At 37.6% G+C, this 22,741-nt stretch overlaps 1 protein-coding gene and 1 long non-coding RNA gene across 3 annotated transcripts; one reads left to right on the forward strand and one right to left on the reverse strand.

The window, feature by feature from the left end:
* Nucleotide 1: 1 nt before the first annotated feature.
* LOC109506116 (uncharacterized) lies at nt 2-1,457 on the reverse strand. The gene is made up of 3 exons (XR_003801931.2): nt 931-1,457; nt 313-429; nt 2-149 (listed from the first exon to the last, which is right to left on the reverse strand). It is a non-coding gene; the product is annotated as an uncharacterized lncRNA (long non-coding RNA).
* A 14,028-nt stretch (nt 1,458-15,485) lies between these two features.
* Nucleotides 15,486-19,758, forward strand: LOC105052254 (cysteine-rich receptor-like protein kinase 6). 2 transcript variants are annotated; one of them, XM_073252322.1, is made up of 8 exons: nt 15,487-15,683; nt 15,761-16,521; nt 17,335-17,460; nt 17,858-17,991; nt 18,160-18,370; nt 18,649-18,886; nt 18,998-19,148; nt 19,219-19,758. In XM_073252322.1, the coding sequence occupies exons 2-8, from the start codon at nt 15,831-15,833 to the stop codon at nt 19,567-19,569; spliced, it is 1,902 nt and encodes a 633-aa protein (XP_073108423.1). In that variant the 5' UTR covers nt 15,487-15,683; nt 15,761-15,830; the 3' UTR covers nt 19,570-19,758. The 2 variants fall into 2 exon arrangements, with proteins under 2 accessions (XP_073108422.1, XP_073108423.1); XM_073252321.1 differs by having other exon boundaries at nt 15,486-16,521.
* Nucleotides 19,759-22,741: the final 2,983 nt, after the last annotated feature.

Here is a 22,741-nt window from a genome sequence, read left to right on the forward strand (position 1 = left end):
TTTCATTGAGACTCGTTACGACTCCGGTACACGCACACACACTCCCAGCCGTGTGTGTTCCAATTGGAACATAGGAAACCGGTGGCGGAGGAGGCCAAGCAACAAACAACACAGCATTTACCATGATACATTTTGGGCATATCTCGTTGCTGCTAAACCATTCAAGAAAAGAACAATCATGTAATGAACAACCAAAAATCAAATTTCACGGTCTTAACTATCTTGTGAAACACGTCTTCAATGAATGAGAGCCAACAAAAAAGAAATCTTGAATTTTTAGCATTACTAACATGATAAGGAAATAAATTGTACCTGGTAAAGAATAACCATGTGGTGCAGGGCATTTTTATGCGGCAAATATTTTCTTCGCAACTGCATTGCTTCTCTCTGGGAACGGGATCTCTTCCTGGCCGTTGACATGCTCCTTCCCTGAACGCAAGCGAAGCTGAGCTTTCAACAAACGCTTCCCATTGTCAAAGAAATGCAACTCCTTTAATTCAAGGAGGAGTGACGGGGTGTTATATTCCACCGCGGCCAAAGAAAACGCAAAATATCAGGGCCAGCGAAGCATATCTATCATGTTCATGTTCCTCAGACCAACAATATGTCATTCTAAAAGGGGTTACAAAGGGATAATTATGTAACAACCCTAATCCAAATCTGAGAAAGACAAGAGGTAGGATTAACAATAGAAAAAATAAAATAAAATAAAATAAAATAAAATAAAGAAATTCGGGCTAACTATGTACATTGGCTTTCTCGAATAAAATTCTGGATACCGAAGTGAAAAAACGGAGGGAGAAAAATAAATCCAAATTTCAAGAAAATCAAGAAACCGGGAAAGAGGGGAAGGGGAAGAAAAAGACAGAAGGAGAAGCGAAGGTTGGATCAAGAAGAGGTTGCAGAGACGAGGTCAGATGTTTCGCCTACCGTCGCCATCGGGCGTAGGACGCCGGAGATCTTAGATTCGAAAAGATGCGAAAGAAGGGGAAATTTTCGCCACATGGCTATTCTGGCCACCTTCGCTCAAGGGAACGAAACAAAGAAAGGGAGCGCTCCATGATAGGAACCCCTCTTCACACCTCGGTGGTCGATCCTCCGACGGTGGCCTGTGGTGATCATCTCCATCAACGGGAGCATCATTGCGGCGACCTCATGCTCGGAGAGTGGGGCACGGCCGCAGATGCGGGCGAACAGATCAGGGCCTAGGCAGAGGTCGAGGACGAGGTGGAGGGAGTCGACGCCCTCGTAGGTGGCGTGGATCGAGACGGCGCGAGCATTCCGACGGAGGCAAGCTGGTGCATCTGGGCCTCGCGGAGGGCGAGATCGCGGTTGAGAGGGTCGTAGAAGAGGGCCTTGTCGATGTATTTCACGGCGAACTCCTCGTCGAAGGCTAGAGTCGGGCAGCAGTACACTCTGCCAGATATTCCCCGTCCGTGCCAAGGTTTTGAAAGCAGGCGGAGAGGAGCCGGGAAGCGCTTCCTCCTTTTAATTTTAGCTTTTTTCTTAAGCTGAGCTCCTCCCCCGCGAAAGCAAAAACCAAAAAACCACGCGGCGAAAATAGACTGATATGATATACCACTGAAATGGTACAGCAGATATAGTTTAACAGACTAGTTTATCTTTGTTACGGAGACGGTTGTAAGAGAGATAATTACTATTATAATATTTTAATTAGTTGAAGATCCACACATTATATGAGGTTGAATACATAAAAATAATTTTTTAAATATTATTATTTTATTTTTAATTATTTAGATGTAATAATGAATAAAAAAATATTATGTATCTAAAGTTAATACTAATTTTAGATGGACTACAATATTAATAAATAAATAATTTTTAAATTTTTAATTAAAAAAATTGATAAATAAATTAAAATTAGTGACAATAAATGTAAAAGAATACAACAACTCCAAGTGACACAAAATTCATTTGAAAATTTGAATTAATAATACTCTAATATTTTTTTATAAAATATTATTATTATTATTATTATATGTGTGTGTGCGGAAACCACGGGATAAAAAGATAACTTAAGTCACCCAAACTCGGATTTGAAAACAACAGGATAGAAAGATAGCGTGAGTCACTTAAACTCGGATTTGAAAAGTAGGCTAAGGCTCAGATCAAATCAGATCCGAAACTAACAAATCGATATGGTTCGTTAGGATGAGCTTGGCCGAAGCCCAATCCAGCCTATCCAAAAGAGCAAGTCTGCTTAAGGATGCTTAGAGTCAAAGTCAAACACATTTGGTATAGTATCACACAATATCTTTTCTAAAAAAAATGTAGATAAGAATAAGTGATTATCACTGAACAAAAACTTGCTCTAAGGTTAGAGGACTTAGGATGTCGTTCATCTTTTTAGAGGCTTGCTTGTGGATAAAATTCTTACTATTCTGATTCATGTCTATGGGAGCCATGATTTGAGGGTATGGGGTCGATCTTATTATCCCAAGATTTCTATTAGAGATCTCGCTATAACAAGCAGATTAGTATCGAAGAAAATGATCAAAGCTACTTGGATTTAGTGTGTGGCTGCCCATCTTAAGGTCAAACTTTTCTTCTAGAAGGCTGTCTGGAATCGACTACTTACTCGGACATTTCTTAGAGACAAAAGCATCAATCTTCCTGCATCCTATCCAATCTGCAAATTAAAGGATGAATTGATGGAGCATGCCTTACTTTGTTATCTGAGGGCATGCCTAATTTGAGAGATGATAGGTGGCCAGACTTGGGGGGCTGATAGTAGCCCATGGCTTTTGTTCTTCTTGGGTGCGGTACTATCCACCAAAATATGATCAAGAGGTCGCTCTAGGGTACTAGGATGGCTTACACCACCTATCAGATCTAGCTATCCAGGAACAGCTTGATTTTCGAAGCCAAAGTTGCGTCTATACAATGGATGGTGGAGAGAGCTCGTTGCTTAGCTAAGAAGTCTTATTGCTTTAATACTGCTGCCATGTCCCTTAATCCCACAAGTTCCTAGAACTCCCTTATTGCACTTGTATGTAGCAGCTCAAAGGACTCTTTTCATTTCTTGAGAGCCTTCACCCTCGGGGTTTGTTAGGATCAACTTTGACGGCAATATCAGAGATGGCAAAGGTAGTGCGAGCTATGTCATCCAGGGTCCGGATACTAGGTTGTTGGCTGCTGAGGGATCTCATATCTTCGACCCATTTGTTTCTGGGACAGAGCCCCATATCACTTGGACGGGCATCATTTGTGTGAGACATGAGTTGCAAGCTGAGAGGATCTTCATCGAGGGTGACTTGGTTATAGTCGTCAGCTGGATTTAGGATGAGACGAAACACTAGAGACTCATCCACTACTCTACGTTATCTGGAGGTTCCTTCATCATGCCATCGCATTGTCTGTCCGACACATATTCTGAAAGGTGAATAGCATGATAGATTGGGCTGCTTCTTTTATTGCCGAGTACATCGAAAACTGTATCTGGAATGAAGGTGTCGACTACTCTCGGATCCTACGGGACATTTTATACTCTGATTTTTTGGACACTATGGCCTGCTTATACCAAAAAAAAAAAAAAACAAACAAAGGGTTGCCCTGATCCTCATATCCTCTTGTTTGTTCAACCTCAACTTAGATATGCTGTGACCCAAGATTTAATAGAAATGAATCGAGTTTCCTATTGATTTTATTGTTGACTCATGTTCATCATTTATAAGTCAAGCTCCAAAACTTGTTGGAGCTCAGCTGTTTGTCTAAGTCTGGATTAAGCCAATGCTAAGCTGTTTTGGAGCATCTTGGATCATTTGCGATTCTACAAGCTAAAAAGATAATTAACATGAACTTTATATTTTTCATAGCATTGGTGTCGTCATGCTGAAATATTATATAAAAAATCTCTACGAGTTAGCACCAGGTCAAGTTGGCTGAGGGTACACGTCGACTCAATTATTGATCCTTTAAGAGTGTAGGTCTTACTTTTGATTCAGAACTCTATTTGTCCATCAATGGGTGTGAGTTTTTTACGATCTGCATAAGTGAAATTTGTGAGACCTCAACGATCTATAGCTTGGGTATGGATTAAATTATTAATATATTTCCCATGCTAGACAAATTCATGCTTGAAAAAGAAAGCATGCACGAGCAGAAAAAGAAAAAGGATTTTGATATAGCCAAAACCGGAGCACTACAAAGAAAAAGACTTTTGATACGGCCAAAATTGGCCCAGCCAATCGTAAATTGATACATGACATAACAGATGATCAGTTTCAGTTAGAATTATATTATTGGACCGGTCTAGATAAGGAAAACAACAAATCAGCACCCTATTAGACTATAAATTTTAGAGCCCCACTTTAATAGGACATGGGTTCTTCATAACGGGCTCAAGGTCCAACTATAATTAGTGATAAGGGAAGACTACAAGCTCTCGACTTCGTTTTCTTTTTCATGTTTCTACATATCTATTCTATTTCTCAAAGTTCTGTCTGACTTAAATATCAAAAAATCTTGGATTAGACCAGCTCCACTAATCTTCTTTGCTCTTCTTTTCGTATGCAAATTGATGCCTTGACTTCCACTGCAACAAATTGACCAGCATCCTCTCATTTTTATATCACCAAATCGCCCCAATATTTTTTTAACATATAGTTACCTTAAAACTCTTAGTACTGTATATTTTCTTGTTTAAATTTAAATTTGGTATGCATAGATTTCAAATATATATATATATATATATATATATATATATTCACCAATATGTTTGCAATTTGATAAAGGTGGCATGATGCCAAACTTAATTATATTTTATAAATTGATATATATCCTTAACCATTAACAAGTACAAACTATTTTTGGTGAATAATATCAAATTAATTTTAGAAGAAGACATTTGTAACAATAACATCCAAGGAGACGGTGAGCAGGTTCGAATTTGTGGCACTGAGGACACCTAAGGAAAGTGAGTGATGAGGGGGTTCATTGGAGGTGTAAGGTACCCTCAAAGTCATCCTTATGGATGCCACCATAGTGATTGTGAGGATCTATATGGACATATATTTAATTTCATATCAATTATTTGTTAGAAAGATTTTGAATACCTATATAGGATCAGAAAATTCAAATAATATCTTTTGATTATCTTTTTTGAGTGAAGTCTTGGGTTGTTATAGTGGCCTTCTTCCATGGCTTTCTTTTTGGCTACATCTTTGTTGTTATAATGTGGTATAATGTTTTTGTATAATAATTTACAGCAACCGTTGTATCAGACCAGGAAAAAATAATATGAGCCGCATACGTTAACGGGCTCAGACAAAGTGAAAGGTGCCCTGGAGGCATGCAACAGAGGGTGTTTCCAACGCCCAATCATTATTCTTCTACGGGAAAAAAAAAAGGAAAGCAGCAATGTAAAAAAGAAAAAAAAGAAAAGAAAAAAAATCACACGATCAAATATTTATAATAAGAGATAAATAGATACTCAACAGAAGCAATATATATGTCCTGTAACTTTTTTATTTAATTGTTCACATCATCCTCTTACTATTGCTTCATATTGTAGAGAAGAAAGAAAAAAGAAACACAAGATACAGTGTATTCATTCTTAGTTCGATCTATCGTCAGCCTCCTCTGAAAAGCTTATCCTTTTTCTCATCAATGATAAAATATCCAAATTTGCACCCAATTTCTCAACGGGGCCCATTTCGGTAATTGAAATGTTGCATATAGATAACAAGCCAGATAGAGTGGAATCAATATCGGTAGTTCTCAAAGCCGTAATCTCACTCAGCGGTTGTTCTACCTCGAACAAAGAAGTATGCAGTTATTGGAGTTGGAAGAGTCGCAGAGTAATTGCTTAGCATGAGAGAACCACCGATGCCATGCAAGGTCTCTTCCTCATGTCTTCAAGGAGCACAGAATTATCCAATGTGAATGCATGTCAGAGCTTCTTGCCTATGGTACGATCCACCTACGCAGGGATCCATTATTCCAGGGCCTTTCCTTTGCTCCAGTGCTCCCATGCCTGTTTAACAAACAATCAACAAGACTAGTCATGATGAAAGAATAAGCTTGGAGAGATTACGGAAGGCAATTTATAATCCCTAACTTTTGCTTCATGTCTTGTAGAATTCTCTGAACCACGGAAGTCGCTGGTTCTTTGACCGGACACAATTTCTAGAACTAAAACTCCAAAGCTAAAAACATCTGATTTATTTGAAAAGTACCCAATAATGTTATCGCTCTTCCCCCAATCTAGTAGTCCACATTTGATGGGATCTGTATCATCCAAGTAAAACCTAGTCAAAGCATATAATAATACCATAGTGATGAAATTAGACAGAAGAATGACGTTGTTTGCTTAATTCAGGATTATCCCGTAAAATGATATCATAATATAACCAAAATTACCAAATTGAGTGGGGAAAAAAAAAATCTGGCATGCAACTGGACTCATGATCGTCATTCGTCTAACTATATCAAGATAATTAGCAAAAGTATTGATCCCTATTTGTTATGGCTGCTCGACGCCAAACACGTTTTCCAGAATAGTATGAAGTGATGTCTATGATAAAGAGATTATGAGACTAAAAATAAGTGAGATTATATAAAGCTTATTTTTATATGGCTTAGACGATACATCTGACCCGTCTTTTCTTAAGAAAAATATACGAACAAAAATCATATGGGAGTGCAATAGAGGAAAAAAAAAAAAAAAGGGATGAGCTTCTTATTTTATTATTTTTTTAATATTAATTTTAAAAGAGAAATCAAAAAATCAAAAATTTTTCGTTCTAACGCAATCATCGGTGTTGTAATTAAAAATAAAAAGCACACATTCTCTTTCTTCTTAATTTTTATAATATATTTTTTTACTAACACATACTACATGTGGCCAAGTGATACATACTAAACAAATTAATTATTAAAAAAATTAATATATATTATTAAATAAATTAAAATATAATTTTTATAATATGAAATTTACTAACGTATAGTATATGGTCAGGTGATACACACTTAGTAAATTAGTCATCTAGCAATCCAACACATAGCTCTAAATAAACTGATACATAATTTATAAAATATTATGTTCATCAATTCATACTCTATAATTTAATGATATGCATTGATCGACTTTTTAATACATACTACAAGCTTCTTTGATACACATCTAGTATAATCCAATATATACCTTTAAATAAATCCATATATAATTTTTAAAATATATTTTTTACTTAGAGATATATATTGGATCACTACTAAATATGTAGTAAAAAAGTTTATAATATATATTAGCAAGTTAATGAATATGTATTATCCGACCAAGTAATATATAATGACAAACATATATTTCAAAAATTATATATCAATTTATTTGAAAATATATATTATATTATTAAATAATTAATTTACTAAATATGTATTATCTGATCATGTATTATGTATTATAAATTTTATATTTTAAAAATTATATATTAATTTATTTAAAAATATGTATTAATTTGTTTCATGATTAATTTACTTATTGTGTATTATATAACTATATAATATGTACTAGTAAAAAATATATATTGAAAATAAAAAAAATGATATTTTTTTTTAAATTACGAGACTAATAATTTTATTTAAAAATTATTTAATTTTAAAAATTATTTTTTAAAAAAAATATTAAAAAAATTATAAAAATATATATATTCTGATGCCCGTCTGATATGATTTTTGTTCCCAAAATGCCCTGTGACTTGTTACCATATAGCTTTTTAAAATAGAAACTACTGCTACCTACGGACAAGTCATTTCCGACTCAGTTCACAAGTTCGACATGGTCGTTGGTGATTGGTTCAATGCAAGAGAGGGTACGCACTATGAAGCAAGCCAACCAATCATCGACTCCCACATAGGACTCATGAATTGGACAATGATTGTTGGGATATACCGACTAATTCCTGTACATCGATTTATCTTTAGATCAATCCGATAGCCGATACCCGACTCTACCCATCTGACGGACAAATGACTCTGACAATGACTGCTGATAATATCTGATCGAACGGTCGAACCCATATCACCGACTCACTGTCGGAGGTGGCAGCCGATGTCCGACTTCCACAAGATACCAGATCGACCGACGATGTCTCCGAGATACTACCCGACGTCTCGACAATCGAATACCGACATATAGTCGGCAACCCATCTAACCGCCGTACAACCACTGTGGGCTATTGCCCCACCAAGGACATGTGGTACGACCGTCCTGGGGCATTGTCCTGTCAAGAACATGGATTAATTCCAATGACTTGACAACCCACGGTGATTTCACAGCCTCCGACGATTTGATAACTCTCCAGTTGTCTGCACCATTAATGGCGGGACCATACCGCATTCTACTATAAAACGAGGTAAGGCAACAGTTTTGGTAAGCAAGCTCTCAGAATTTTTCTCAAGCTCTTTGAAGCGCCTTTAAGCTCTTGAACTCTCTAGCTCTCTCTTTCTCCCCCGCTGAGGCCCTGATTTTTCACTGTTGTCTAGTCTCCTCTCTGATTTGACCGTCGGAGGGTCCCCGTCAGAGGCATCTCCGGTCAGTGAAGACCTTTCTTGCAGGTGCGCGACCCCGACGATTGGACTATGGGGGATTGGTTGCAATAGACAGAACAGATGACCTCTTTTATATAAATATATATATATATATATATATATATAATAAAATGCAGGAACATGGTGGCAGTTTCAGTTTGTTCAAAAAAATGCAAGATTTTTATAGCATCGAAAAAAGTGAATGCCAAGCATACCATATAGAAATGTGTCATGATTTTCGGAAGAAATTCTTAAACAAGTTAGCTAATTTCTTTTTTCTTTGAAACAACAACCCAATTTCTTCACAAGATTTTTGTGTTCAAGCTTAGCTACAAAAGTATCTCATTTCTGGACTCTGGAAATCCTTTCTTTTTTGGTAGAAAACTATGAAATTCCTTGCCATGAACTTCTGGAAAGTCTTTTCACACCTATTTCCTGGCCATTTGATAGTGCTCTCTATTGCAGATGCAGCAAAATATAAGAAAGTGTTGTGTTTAAATTGAATGGAAACAATATTCACGATATAAAATAGGAATAGAGTAGGTTACAGCTTTACAGTCTATATTGTACCTTATAAACTGGATCAAAATCCATCTTCTCCAAGTTTGTTTGGCGCGGAGAGGTTATCAATGGTGACTCTAAGTGCACCCAAATTCAAAAATAAAATTTGATTTTTTTATTTTTCTATCTTCACAAATAAATATTCATTATAATAGTTATATCACGTCACATTTGTCACAAATCAATGAAAGTTATTTTTTCCACCAGAAAAGATAAGCGCTAACATCAGCACATTAATGGCAAAAGAAAAAAAAATTCTTCCAAAATATTTTTTTTTTTTTCGTCTATCAAAATTTATTTTGAGATAATTTTTTTTTTTTTGCTACTAATATGCTGATGTTAGTACTAAATCTTGCTGACGAAAAAAAATTTTCATTGTTTTGTGACAAACGTGACATAATATAACTGTTCTATATTATACTCTATAAACTGAATCAAAATCCATCTTCTCCGAGTTTGTTTGCCTCAGAGAATCCATCAATGGTGACTCTAAGTGCACCCAAATCAAAAAATAGAGCTCCGATGTCTTTATTTTCCACATCTTCACTAATATCATGTAGCCATGAAACAGCATTAGTGCTTTTAAACAACAGAAAAGTGCTTGCGTCCTGTCTCGAAGCCGTCCAAATTAAACTTAGCGTATGCAATCCTTATTGGATAATTTTAAAAATCTTCTCCTCCATAAATGGATGAAAATGCACTGCGAGGACCACCAACGCGCTAACGTGATGACCATCGCTATGTTCTTTTTTCTAGGATTATATTCTAAAATTTTCGGGTGGTGTCACATCGCTGATCCGTCGGGTGGATTTGGAGTGTGACGTCCCTCTAAATAAATCCAAAATCTCGCTTTGGCCAAGTCAAACACTGCTACTTCCAATCTTTCGCAAGGCATCCAGCTTTCCTTCCAAGCCTCACAGTCATCAACGTTGAGACCAAGATAAGTAGCAAGAAGCTAGCACAACCTGCAATTTAGGCTCCAAAAAAAAAAAAAAAAAAAAAAAAAATATCCTGTCCATGGAAAGAGGTTCTGTTAGACAAAATAGCAAACTCTTATGATTATCCATCTTAAAACTAAAGAACAAAATTGTATAAACTACAAGTATTTTCTGTATTCACTCACAAGTACATTTGTGGGAGAAACATATTATTTATGATTCAATCATATTATTTATGTTATCTGAGTCGTGCAATCTATTTTACAACATCAAGATAGAAAAAGTTTAACCAGATATTGGCCTTCATTATTCCTAAAGAGTTTTATATGCGTTTCAAATCATAAGTTCGAGGGGCGCATCTTTTAAAGTTATGATTATTACATATTTTGCTATTTTCAAGGGGACCAAGGCATGAAAAGCTAACTCAGAAACTTAGAATTATTATTACGCTACTTTAGAAGGAAGTCTTGAAATGGCCCAGCTGCCAAATTATAGATATCCACTAGCTATGGAAATAATTGCATTTTATAATATCTGCATGACCACAATTTGTTACATTAATTTCATTATATAAGCATGTCTTTCAAAGTATAGGAATGAAGTGTCAATGAATCCGCATGAAGTTTCAACTGTTTTTTTTTTTTTTTCATCAAAAAAAAAGTTTCAACTGTTTTGACTTTTTCTAAAGCAATAAGCGACTAGACAACTCGTTAAAGTGTTACTTTGATAGCTAGCTTTTAAAGGGAGACTTAGTCCTTTGTTCTTTATGTATAATAAAAATTCAAATGTCACAAAAAATAATTGGTAAAATCAGCTTTCAGACATTGCCACTACTTCCTGAGCCATGAGGAATCTTGTCACTTTCTCGGGAAAATAATTTGGAGGCCCTGGATTCCTGAGAAAGTGAAAGTTTTCGATTGGTTGTGCTATCATATCAAAGTTCTCGTGGCTGAGAACTTGGGACAAATTAGATTTATTCTACCGTAGGCAAAGTTTTTTGAACTGTGCGAAGGATGCATGCTAACCATTGATTGGGGGAATACAACTATATATACAATTACAGGGCACTTGAAGCGAACTGAAAGGAGGCAGCTCCGGACTTCGTGGCCCAGGGAACAACTATTAACGCAACGCCTATCCCCAGCTTGTAAAAGGACATCACCTTGGCATTCTCAGGTTGCCTTGTAACTCCCTATTCTCTGTTTTTCTTGCATGACTATCATACCTATGTGCTAAACAATATTTACGATCTTATTTTAAGAAATCTGGGGCAGAAATTTTCCTTCTCCATTTACATTGAAAAAAAAAAAAAAAAAACCCGCTGCCAAGAGGCAATAAGCGTTGGTTGAAATTATTGGTCGGTGTGACCCAGCATGTTCCTTTAGTTTTCAATACTTCTGACGGGCTTTCATGTCTTTAGCAATCTGTGATCACTAAATATTATATAACAAACTTTGTTGAGAGGCGGTGAGTTTTGTTTGAAAAAGAAAAAAAAAAAAAAAAGAAGAAAAGAACGGAGCACCGTTTTTCCTTCCTCACTAGCTATCCAACTCCAAACCCCCATCATCCTTTCTCTGTTTTCTTCCTTCTCTCTTGCTCCCTTCCGTCTCTCTCGCCCTCAACCCTTTTCTCTCTTACTCATTCTCGTCCTCTTCATCTTCTCTCACGCCTCTTGTCTATTCGAATGTTCCCTCTTCTCCCACGAGTGTTCAAGGCAGCTGTGCTTCTCTTTCCTTCTTCCTCTTAAGCCTCTGGTAAGTCTCCTTAATTTGCTCTTCTTATGTTGGTTCCTATTAACATGTAGAAGAGAGGGATTAAGGTCGTTTTATTTTTTGGGAGCCTCATCAGGCTCCTCTTTCTTTTCCTTGGGCATTGGTACTTCCCTTGGGATTATATTTCTTTCTATGTTGTGTCGATCATTTCATCTCAATTGTTGTCCTGATCTTCTTTGCTATTTAGTAAACAACAGTTTGGAATTTATCGAAATTTGATCAAAGACTATTACTTGTGAATATATACCAACCCTTTAAACTATTAAGTATTTTAGCTGTCGTCCTTGGTTACCATATCCGTTTTGGATACATCTAGTGCTAAGCATGTCGTAAAGGTGAGACTAAAAAACAGGAACTAAAAATCATGTCCCTTGGATTTATACAGGTAACTCAATAACAAAAGTAGAAGTGCAATCGGAAATAATAGAAAGAATACATGTTGTGCCCAGATGAGAAAATGATGTTACTTAAAATTAATATAAGGCCAACAGATATTTCATTGGTTTGATACAGGATCTTTTTTCTTTTCTTTTTTTTTTTTTAAACTCCTAGATAGCTAGGTATTTTGATCTGAAAATTTAATAGGGAGTTGTCAACTCATTGCTTAATCAACCCACACAATTTGAAAATTTTTGGATGTTACTACTTAGGATAAACAAATCATGGAATGGAACTAATGCAAAGGAAAGGATGGTTACCCCAAAATGCAGATTTTAGAGTTTTAGGAAAATTTTATAGATTATTATTAAGCTATAGCATGGCATTGATTACATACATATGCATGCTTTGGGATTATTAGGTTGGGAAGAGCCCAAGTGAAGCGTTAAATAATCTGTTGTAGGTGTTGCAAGGTAAATAATATTTATATTTTATATTAATTAATCAAAATTAATTGAAAATTATATCATCTTTTTGAAATGATACAGTTGTTGTGATTAATTTAGAGTTAAACATGCATGAATTCTTATAAATATGGATAATTGATTGGTTATTTGAATTCTGTAAATTGAACTAGATAGTGATACCTATTATGATTGGATCAAGCATATAAAATTCTAAATACTACCTATTTAATTATATATTTCAATGCTATATCTAAAAGAAAAGAAATGTATAAATTATATATATTCATATGTATCATTTGACTTTCAGCTCTACTGTATTTAAATCTGAACTTGATTGTATAAATCTCCGATGCGGGAGTGATTGTCGTGACAACTAGCCATCGGGATATAGTACGGCAACCCCACCGCGAGGGTGATTATGATGATTTCTAATACTTGGAATATTATGGCAATCCCATGATGAGGATAATCATGGTGATACCTGAGCTACAAGGATGTAAATGCACCGCAGCATGGGCTGTAAAGCTAAAAATATACATACTCAAATTTGAATATAATATACTTGAACACGTAATAAATTTTAATATGACTTATTAATTTTTTATGTCGATACTATAGAATAGATGGCACGTGATTTTGATATGGACACCATTAATTGTATGACTATGACATTGGATATGTACATGTATCATATCTTGTATAAGCTAATTGAGTTGCATTATTAATATGACTAGAATAAGTTTTATAAAGTATACCTATTATTTACTGAGTTGTGAAGATCACAATCTTGACTTGTTGTTTGTCAGATATAGGAAATTCTAACTAACTTGTTATCAGCATTTTGGGGAATAATAAAGGTGAGGCCGATTTTATAGATAGGTGGACTGGTTCAATGGGCACATATATATATCTTTATATTTTTTGGTTGATGTATTAAATAACTTAAATACTAAAAGTTTTTCATTGTAAAAAATTAGAAGAAAAACCCTATGGTATGACTTATGATGGTATTGGCAGCATATGTGATCTTTTGGATTAATTGTTTAGTTATTCTGATATTTATTGTCTCTTATATATGAATTGTATAATTTTTAGGTTATATTGAATTCATTGATGGATAGACCTCTTTGTATGTCTATAGGGTCAATTTTATCAATATGCGGCTGTCAGGCCTTCAAATTATTTTTATTATGATTTTTTTGGGGGCCAGAGGCGTGATACCTTAGGCCAAAATGTCAACTGGAGCACCCCACCCTGTCTTTGGGAGGTTCAAAGCTAGCATGAATGCATGAACACATTGTAGTGGTTATTTAACACCTAAAACTTACACACCCACACAAACTCCCAGCCGCCTAAGTTCCAGATGTAGCAACGAATACTAATTGTGTTGAGGGAATCAAGCAAAATGCAACATTAAGCACTAATCACGATACATGTTGGGCATATCCTCTTGCTATTTAACCGTTCAGGAAGCGAACCATTCAATTAATTGGCCAATGAAAAATCAAAGTTCATGGTCCTTAATATTATCTATCTTATGAAAGTTGTCTTCAATCAGTTAGAGCTAACAAACATGAAATGTTAAAATTTTGGTTTGTTAATACAAACAAAAATAAATTCTAGACGTTAAACAATAACCATGGTGCATTGGAACTCCATATGGTGAAAACTTCCTTTGCAGCTCCAGGGTTCGGGAGCATCACTTTATCCAAAGATGAAATCCCTTTCCGGCTGTGAACATTCAGAGTCTCCCCTCGACCCGTGCAACAATCCGAATCACGCAAGCTTTCAGCAAGCGCTTATCGTTGTCAAAAAAATACAGCTGCTGGAATTCAGACACGTCTCCTGAGCGTTCGGTTCCGCTGCAGCCAATGGGAACGCAAAGAGATAGCAATTAAGACGGAACGAAGCATACCCAGTTAATCTAGATTTCAGACTAACAATGTATCAAATGAGAGGTGTTATCAGAAAAGATAATTATTTAATAAAGCTAGAAAAATCTTGAAAAAAATTCAGGATTAAGAGTGTATGCCACCCACGGGACCCGAGAACGAGAAGCAAGCAGCAGTTGGATCAAGAAGAGATCGGAGGGACAAGGTGAGTTTGTCCTCTGAAGATCTAACGGAACCTTCTATATTGGTTCCCTTTTATGGCATCTGCTTTAAGATTCTTAAACTAGCTGAAATGGTGTGATATTAAAGGCCCTGCACGATGCATTCACTGTGATAGTCGCTCGCCAAATTTCCCTCCTATTTAAACAACTCAAGATCAAATGAGGGACGCCTGTTATCTACGGGACATGCCTCGACATTTGGAAAGGTCCACTGGACCTGGTCGTAATTTCCTGCTTTCTAGAGGGTCCACTATAGTAATTTTGTTCCCCTCTTCCGTAATTTGAAGGGGATCCTCTTGTTTCTTGTTAGTTTTCCAAGGCCCACATATGTTGACCAACAACCTTTCCTCAGGTCTAAAAGGCTTCAGTGAATCAGTCCTTTCTTTTTCTTCCACAAAGGTTACGTGTTATTTACCAAAAAAAATGTTGCGTGTTTATATTTGCTATATATTTAGCACGAGACTTGACCGCGACAAACGTGAGACTTAGGCTGCGAATTTTACAAACGTGAGAACACCAGTCGAGCACATGGTGGGCATTCCATGGCCCTTGCGGGTTGTTTCTAGTTTGGTTGGGCAAAATCATGAACGCTGGGTATAATTGTAATTTGGCAAGGGCATTGCAGCTGGTCTTAACGCCTATCGATCAAATCCACGTAGGCATGCCTGCGGACTGAAACCTAATTCACCATAATTCAACTCGTCCAATGGCGCCTCACAGTCCAGGATGTCGCTTTGACCCAGTCGACCACTGCTGCTCCCAATCTTTCCCAAGGCATTTCCAGCTTCCTTCCAACGCGCCGACTCGCAGGTCCCTGACGTTCGCACCCGGTTTCCATAGCCAGACATAACATCTCCGTTCTGCCGTGTCCAGAGCCACCGTGTTTTCGCTGCAACCATCGTCCATGGTATCGTTTCGCCATGTTTCCTTCCCTTTCTTCCTATGCCTTCTCTTCCTCATATTACTTTCCCCTCCCACTGCCAGCAATCCCCTCTACACCCAGTGTGGCACCACCGGCAACTACACCGCCAACAGCACCTATGAGTCCAACCTCATGAACCTCCTCCTCCCTTCCCTAGCCTCCAACACTTCTCTCTCCGGTGGCTTCCTCAACGCCACTGTCGGCCAGATCCCAGACCAAATCTACGGCCTCGCTATGTGCCGCGGAGACACCAACGCCTCCGTCTGCCGCTCCTGCCTCAGCAACGCAATCCAAGACGCCCCCCAGCTCTGCGCGTACAACAAAGGTGCCACCGTCATCTACGATGACTGCCTCCTTCGCTACTCCAACCAGCGCTTCTTCTCGACCGTCGATACCTCGATGCGGGTGTTCGGGTGGAGCGCCAACAACGTGACCGACCGCAGCCGGTTCGACAAGATTGTGGACGAGCTTATGAGCGCGATCACCAATTGGGCCGTCTCCAACTCGACGAGGAGGTTCGCCACCGGGCAGATGGTGAATTCTACCAAGGCTCCTTTTCCTGAGATATATGGGCTGGTGCAGTGCACACAGGACCTGTCGCCCAGCCAGTGCCAGCAGTGCCTCCAAAGTATCCTTCAGCCGAGACCAACACAGCTAGAGGGGAAGCAGGGAGGGAGGGTGATCACAGCGAGCTGCAATTATAGGTACGAGACATACAAGTTCTTCGACGGGGCAGCGACCCTGAGACTTGAGGAGCCGCTGGGGAACACACTGGCGCCAGCCCCCGTAGTGCCTCCACTTATTAACCCTCCTAATGAAGAAGGTAAGGGGAGTAAAATTGTTTCTATTGGTACCAGTGAACTGGTTGCAACAGCGTCAGTTTATATATCAACGGTGACTCAGTTGAGAAGTAGATAAGAGTCTAGGATACGTTGATTGAAACTTAAAGAATTCTCCTTTGATGTTAAACATTAATCCAGAAATATGCATACAGATTCTTGGTTGATTATGAATAAAATATGAAGTGGTGGGTGATTTGAAGTAACCGTAAAGATCAACACTTCCTTATTGGCCGGTTGTACAAAACGAAAGCAATATTATATAAGCAACAGAGCGAGGCACTAAGGCTAACTAGTGCCGTAACATACATATGTCGTTTCCACAAACCAGCACAAGTAGCGAACCTTTTCTTTAAAGTATTTAAGGGTTTGCCAGGTAGCACCAGTACATTACTGTTTGATCAAAGGTAGTTCACACTGTCATAATTGCATCATTTTAACACTTGCATAGGATCACTTTCTGATTATTAACCCCGGAACATGCAAAACTTCGCTCATTGATTCCTCTTAAATGGCAATCCTTTTTGGAACTTGTTGTTCTGCTTCACACCTAATCCACATACCCAAAACGCTAGTCAGCAAGCCTGCCAAAGAAGAATCATATGGTTTGTAGCGTAAATACTAATCAATGATTTCCCACAATACCACTGGCCTCATTCCCATAGGTGCCACAAACATATGCACAAAAATATGCACTTATATGATGTATGTAGCAACCCGCAGCTACATGTTTTGATATCATCAATGTGCCATGTTGATACGGAAATATAGATGAAATTGGTCATTTATCAACGCAGGAAAGAAGAAAAATGCCGTGGGTATGGTCCTTGCGATTGCTATACCTCTAGCAACTGCCTTCGTGCTGATCTCAATAATTTGCATTTGCTTCTGGAGGAGGAGGAAGCCAGTTGTAAAGTTACCCTGTAAGTAACCCATTGCTTTCTATTGTTTAGCAAAGCATCCAGCTCTTTTTCCTTACATTTTTGTTGGAGAGATTCAGTTAAGTTCTACCAAGAGGGAAGATGGATGAAATCTAAGGTGAAGTTACTTTAGGAGTTATGACAAAAAAGGCCATGCATTGTTTGATTACTGATTCCAATGGCCATCGATAAACATGTAAAACTAGGTGCAGCAGTCCACAAGTCACCACCTTGAGAGACGACCTATTATTGGTCTTGATTTAGAGATGACTCAGTTTATCTGAGCAACCTCATTTTCAGAATTTTTTTTCCTAGTCCATTTATCTCGTCTTATTTTCATAAGTCCTGAGATTCAGCAAGAAATTTTTGATAATAGTTTCAAAATTCTGTGCTCTTTCAGTAGATGGGAGTAGCCTGGAGGAAATCGCAAGTGCCGAGTCTCTATTACTTGATATATCCACACTACGACTTGCAACAGCTAACTTCTCCGAAGAGAACAAACTTGGAGAAGGTGGCTTCGGTGCAGTTTACAAGGTATCCTGGTAGCCTATTGCATTAATTTCTCTATAATAATATTAACAGAATTGTGCTCCAATGTAAAAATTTATCATATGTAATCTTCTTGATCCTAATCAATTCTATATATATCTTTAATTTCTTCTGGTTCTATATAATTCCTGTTACTCTTATGATTCTGTATAGGGACTACTATCTGATGGACAAGAAATAGCAGTCAAGAAGTTATCAACTAGCTCATTACAAGGATTCAGAGAGCTCAGAAATGAGCTAGTTTTAGTTGCAAAGCTCCAGCACAGGAATCTTGTAAGGCTTCTGGGTGTTTGCTTGGAAGAACAAGAGAAGTTGCTTGTTTATGAATATGTGCCTAACAGAAGCCTGGACACCATTCTTTTTGGTATAATTTCTTCCCGCACAAAACTGACCTTTAGAAAGTTGTGCAATGAACGTAAATAATAGAGCCGAACTATAACTTATCTTGATCCTGAATCTAGAACTTTGGTGTTTGTTTTAAATGTAGGCTCTCCTCTTTTAAATAAATCTAGATGTATTTCTACTGTAACCCTTATGTTAGCGCAGAAGAAACAGATCTCTGACCATCTTACATTCAAGCCCTCTTTGACTTACTCTAATATGTATTGCCTTAATTGATTATCAAGTTTGTATATGACATAGATCCTGAGAAGCGCGAACAGCTAAACTGGGGGAAAAGGAACAAGATCATTGGCGGGATTGCTCGAGGCCTACTGTACCTACATGAAGAATCTCAATTAAAAATTATACATCGGGATTTAAAAGCCAGCAATATCTTATTAGATGCAGATTTGAACCCAAAGATTTCAGACTTTGGTTTGGCTAGGCTTTTTGGTAGGGACCAAACTCAGGACATCACGAGCCGAGTTGTTGGAACATTGTATGTACAAGTCTTGATAACTTATACATTCTCCATCTAAAAGAATAACCTATGCATTCCAATGATGGTTGATTAAAAAGTGTTTTAAATGATGTATTCATCTTATTACAGTGGGTATATGGCACCGGAGTATGCCATGCGTGGGCAGTTTTCTATCAAGTCAGATGTATACAGTTTTGGCATTCTAATTTTAGAGATCGTGACAGGCAGAAAGAACAGTGGTTTCTCTAATTCTGAATTTGCTCAAGACATAGTGAACTATGTGAGTTTTCAACTGCATAAATACAACTGGAGTTCTGTCCTAGATGACTGAAAAAATTTATTTCATGCAGGTCTGGGAGCGGTGGATCAAAGGAACAATTTTGGAGATATTGGACCCATCTTTAGGCAACCATTGCCCAAGGAGTGAAATGTTAAGATGTGTTCACATTGGCCTATTGTGTGTCCAGGAAAATCCATCTGATAGACCCAACATGTCACAAGTTGTTGTGATGCTCAACAGTAACTCTGTGTCTCTCCAGGCTCCTTCTAGACCAGCATTTTGCAATGGACAGAGTGGCATGGATTCAGGTGATTATTCAAATGAATATGATTTATCTGAAGGTATGCATGACCAATCTTCAAGCAAGTCAATACCAGTGTCACCGAATGAGGTGTCGATTACAGAACTTGAACCTAGATAAATGTATGAAGGTAAGTAGAAGAAGGTTGATGAATATCTTGAACAATTATGGTCTTTGTTCAAAACTATAAAGCTTTTCTATTGTGGATGTAGCACCTGAATTTTTTATCAGACTCTCAGAAACACTGGAAATCCACTGTGTGTGGCTGATATCAACCCATTCTCTTATAAGATTACTTGATTTCCTTTATTACTATGTTCACTTGTCTTTAAGATTTTAAACAAAGTTCAAGAAAATGATATATAGACAAAGGGGACATGCACCTAACCTCAAGCAAAATTACCAAAGAATGGTAGTGGATTCAGAATTGTAAATCCAAATAGACAAGAGAAGGAAAGTGCACAAAAGCAAAGATGATCTTTGCTCTAATTAGGTTGGGCAATTAAAAGTATGAACTACACCAACCTAAGAGCCAAGGAAAGAGACCAGAGAAAAATGTCTTTTGTCCCCATAGAATGCGTATTATACTAATAAGTAGTCATGATAAGAGCACTTGAGGAAACTCTGATCACTCTGTTTCAGAAGAACCAACAATCTCTAGTAATTTTATAGTATTTTGTCACCTTGTCGGCACCAAAATTAAAGGTACCAAGACAAAGTTTACTACCACACAATAAACATCCTAAAAGTAAATCTAAGAAACTGTAATCTAATGGAAAAACTTATAAATATCATTAGCAACTCAGTCATATTGGCCTAGTCAACAATCCAGTTATGCAGTCAAATAAGTAGAGTTTGTAAGGTGTAATAGAAAGCGAGCACATTATTTATGCAAGAAGTTTAAGATTTTGTTTTGTATTCAGATGATTCATTATGAGAAGCTCATCCTTCGACACCATGTCTCTAGGTATGGCATGCTTTATACCTTAGTTGCCAAAACTGGGAGCCGGTGCAGCTTCAGATACAAGGAAATGAATTTTAAAGAATTTGAAGGAAATACTTAGAAAGTGAGTACCCATTTGAGTTTCTGGGGAACTTCTGAAGCAGTGAAGTAACCCTCAATAGGAATTTCCCATGAAGAAGTCTTACTCTATGATTACTCCACTCAACCTCCTCGTACAAGTGCAAGGACCCAATATGCACATTTGCAGCAATCTACACATAGAAGTGAATTCACCAACTGCTTCCTCATTTGAATGGTCATCCAATGCACTCCTTCCAGTTCCACTGGTTATGAGCGTATTTATTTTATCTCAACATTGTCATATAAGCATGGCTAATGTAGAAGAGCACAACATATACTTTCAGATGAAATGCAGCAGATAAAGTAACCTCCTAAAAAAAAAAAAAAAAAAAAAAGGTAACCTCCTAAAGTAAATAAGATGAAATTTTGTTTCACCAACATAACTTTGCTAGAATGGTTGTGCATCCTCAGACATGCTAGTCAAGTTTCAGCAAATATAAATATAAGGGCTAACCTTTTATGTTACTATTCCAATACTAATTAAGAGGGCTTCTGCTCTACTCATAAATCTATTGGTACTCGCACTGCCTGAATTTTCGAAATGACAAAGAAGGATGCTTCCCCTGTTAATCACCATCATTGTACTAAATTTTTTGACCCACTCTTAAGATATCAGTGTCATCAAGTCTTTTTTATCTGACTTCTTCCAAGGATTAGAATGAATGTTATATCATTGGTTGTTCTCTGTAAGATACAGATGCGATCAGTAAAAGCAAAGAATTGCAGTTCTAGCAACATTTAAAATCTAATATTCACAACTCCAAAGTTTCCAAGGCAATGCTGCTGATGTTGCTTCGTAGAAAGTTTCTTCAACAACTTTCACTTTCTTCCATCATCACAAGGGTTTATGGCCTTGCGACCATTGCAAAGCTTTTCTATTGCAGATTCTAAGGCATAAATGGCTAGACCAGCAACAGAACTTACTAGTTAACCTTGATCCTTTGCTCTCCCCCTTATCCTTCAACGAAACCAAGTTGAGACCCTGGACCGGGCAAAACCATGAGGCCCAATGCGATAGCGTCAGAGGTCAAAGTGGACAATACCTCACATATGCAAGCACAGAAGCATAAGCCAATCATCCGAGCTATCTGACCCCTTGACCCATAGCCACAACATTGGTGTCATCTGTGGAAATGCTTCCTGCCCCACACACATACTCCTTCTTGATTGGAGGGGAGGGGGCTATGTTATGGTATAGGTGGGGGCATCTTTAATCCCACATCGGTTATGAGTTAAAAGGGAATATGGCTTATATGGATTGGAACCTTCTCTCTCATATGGGGTGCCTGTTAAAAGGCAAAATCATGAGGCCCCGTGCGACAGCGTCAGAGCCAAAGCGGACAATACCTCACATATGCGGGCGCGGAGGCATAAGCCAACCATTTGAGCTATTTGACTCCTTGACCCCACAACAGGCTCCATGGCCTTGCTCTCTGTTGAGGCAAAATCAGCCTCCTAGCATGTACCAGTGCCTCAAAACTACATCTCAGAATTCCATGCAATGATGCCCATATGAAAAAAGTGCACTTATCAGGTCTGATGATCATCACCTGTACGACATGATTACAATTTTCTTACAAAAACTAGATGATCCCAAGTTCACATGTGGGCTGCAGTCAAGCAAAATGATTAGATCAGTAATTGGGAAAAATAATAATTGTGATTCTTAATAGGCAGTTATTGTCTATATATTTCTGCTTTGTCCAAATTCCTCTCATCAAAAGCAACAATCTGGAGCAACCCCAGTCTTTGTCAGTTTGAATATATGCATGAGAGCATAGTGATGGTTGGTTGGCACCTTAAAGTAATTACAAACCCAGCAAATTTCCTGACCATACTATGCTTCACCTGCGTTTTAGATTCCATTTAGCCTAGTTACGACCCTAGCACACGCACATGCACCCCCAGCAGCGTATGTTCCAATTGGAACATAGGAAAGCGGTGGTAGAGGAGGCCAAGCAATAAACAACACTAAGCATTTACCATGATACATGTTGGGCAGATCTTGAAGAAAAGAACAATCACGTAATTAACAAGCAAAAATTCAAATTTCACGGTCTTAACCATCTATGAAACATGTCTTCAATGAATGAGAGCCAACCAAAATGAAATCTTGAATTTTTGGTTTTAAAAACATGACGAGGAAATAATTGTACCTGGCAAAGAATAACAATGTGGTGCAGTGCATTTTTATGTGGCAAAGATTTT

Source organism: Elaeis guineensis, chromosome 2 (genome assembly GCF_000442705.2).
Source record: "Elaeis guineensis isolate ETL-2024a chromosome 2, EG11, whole genome shotgun sequence".
In the NCBI taxonomy this organism is placed as follows: Eukaryota; Viridiplantae; Streptophyta; class Magnoliopsida; order Arecales; family Arecaceae; genus Elaeis; species Elaeis guineensis.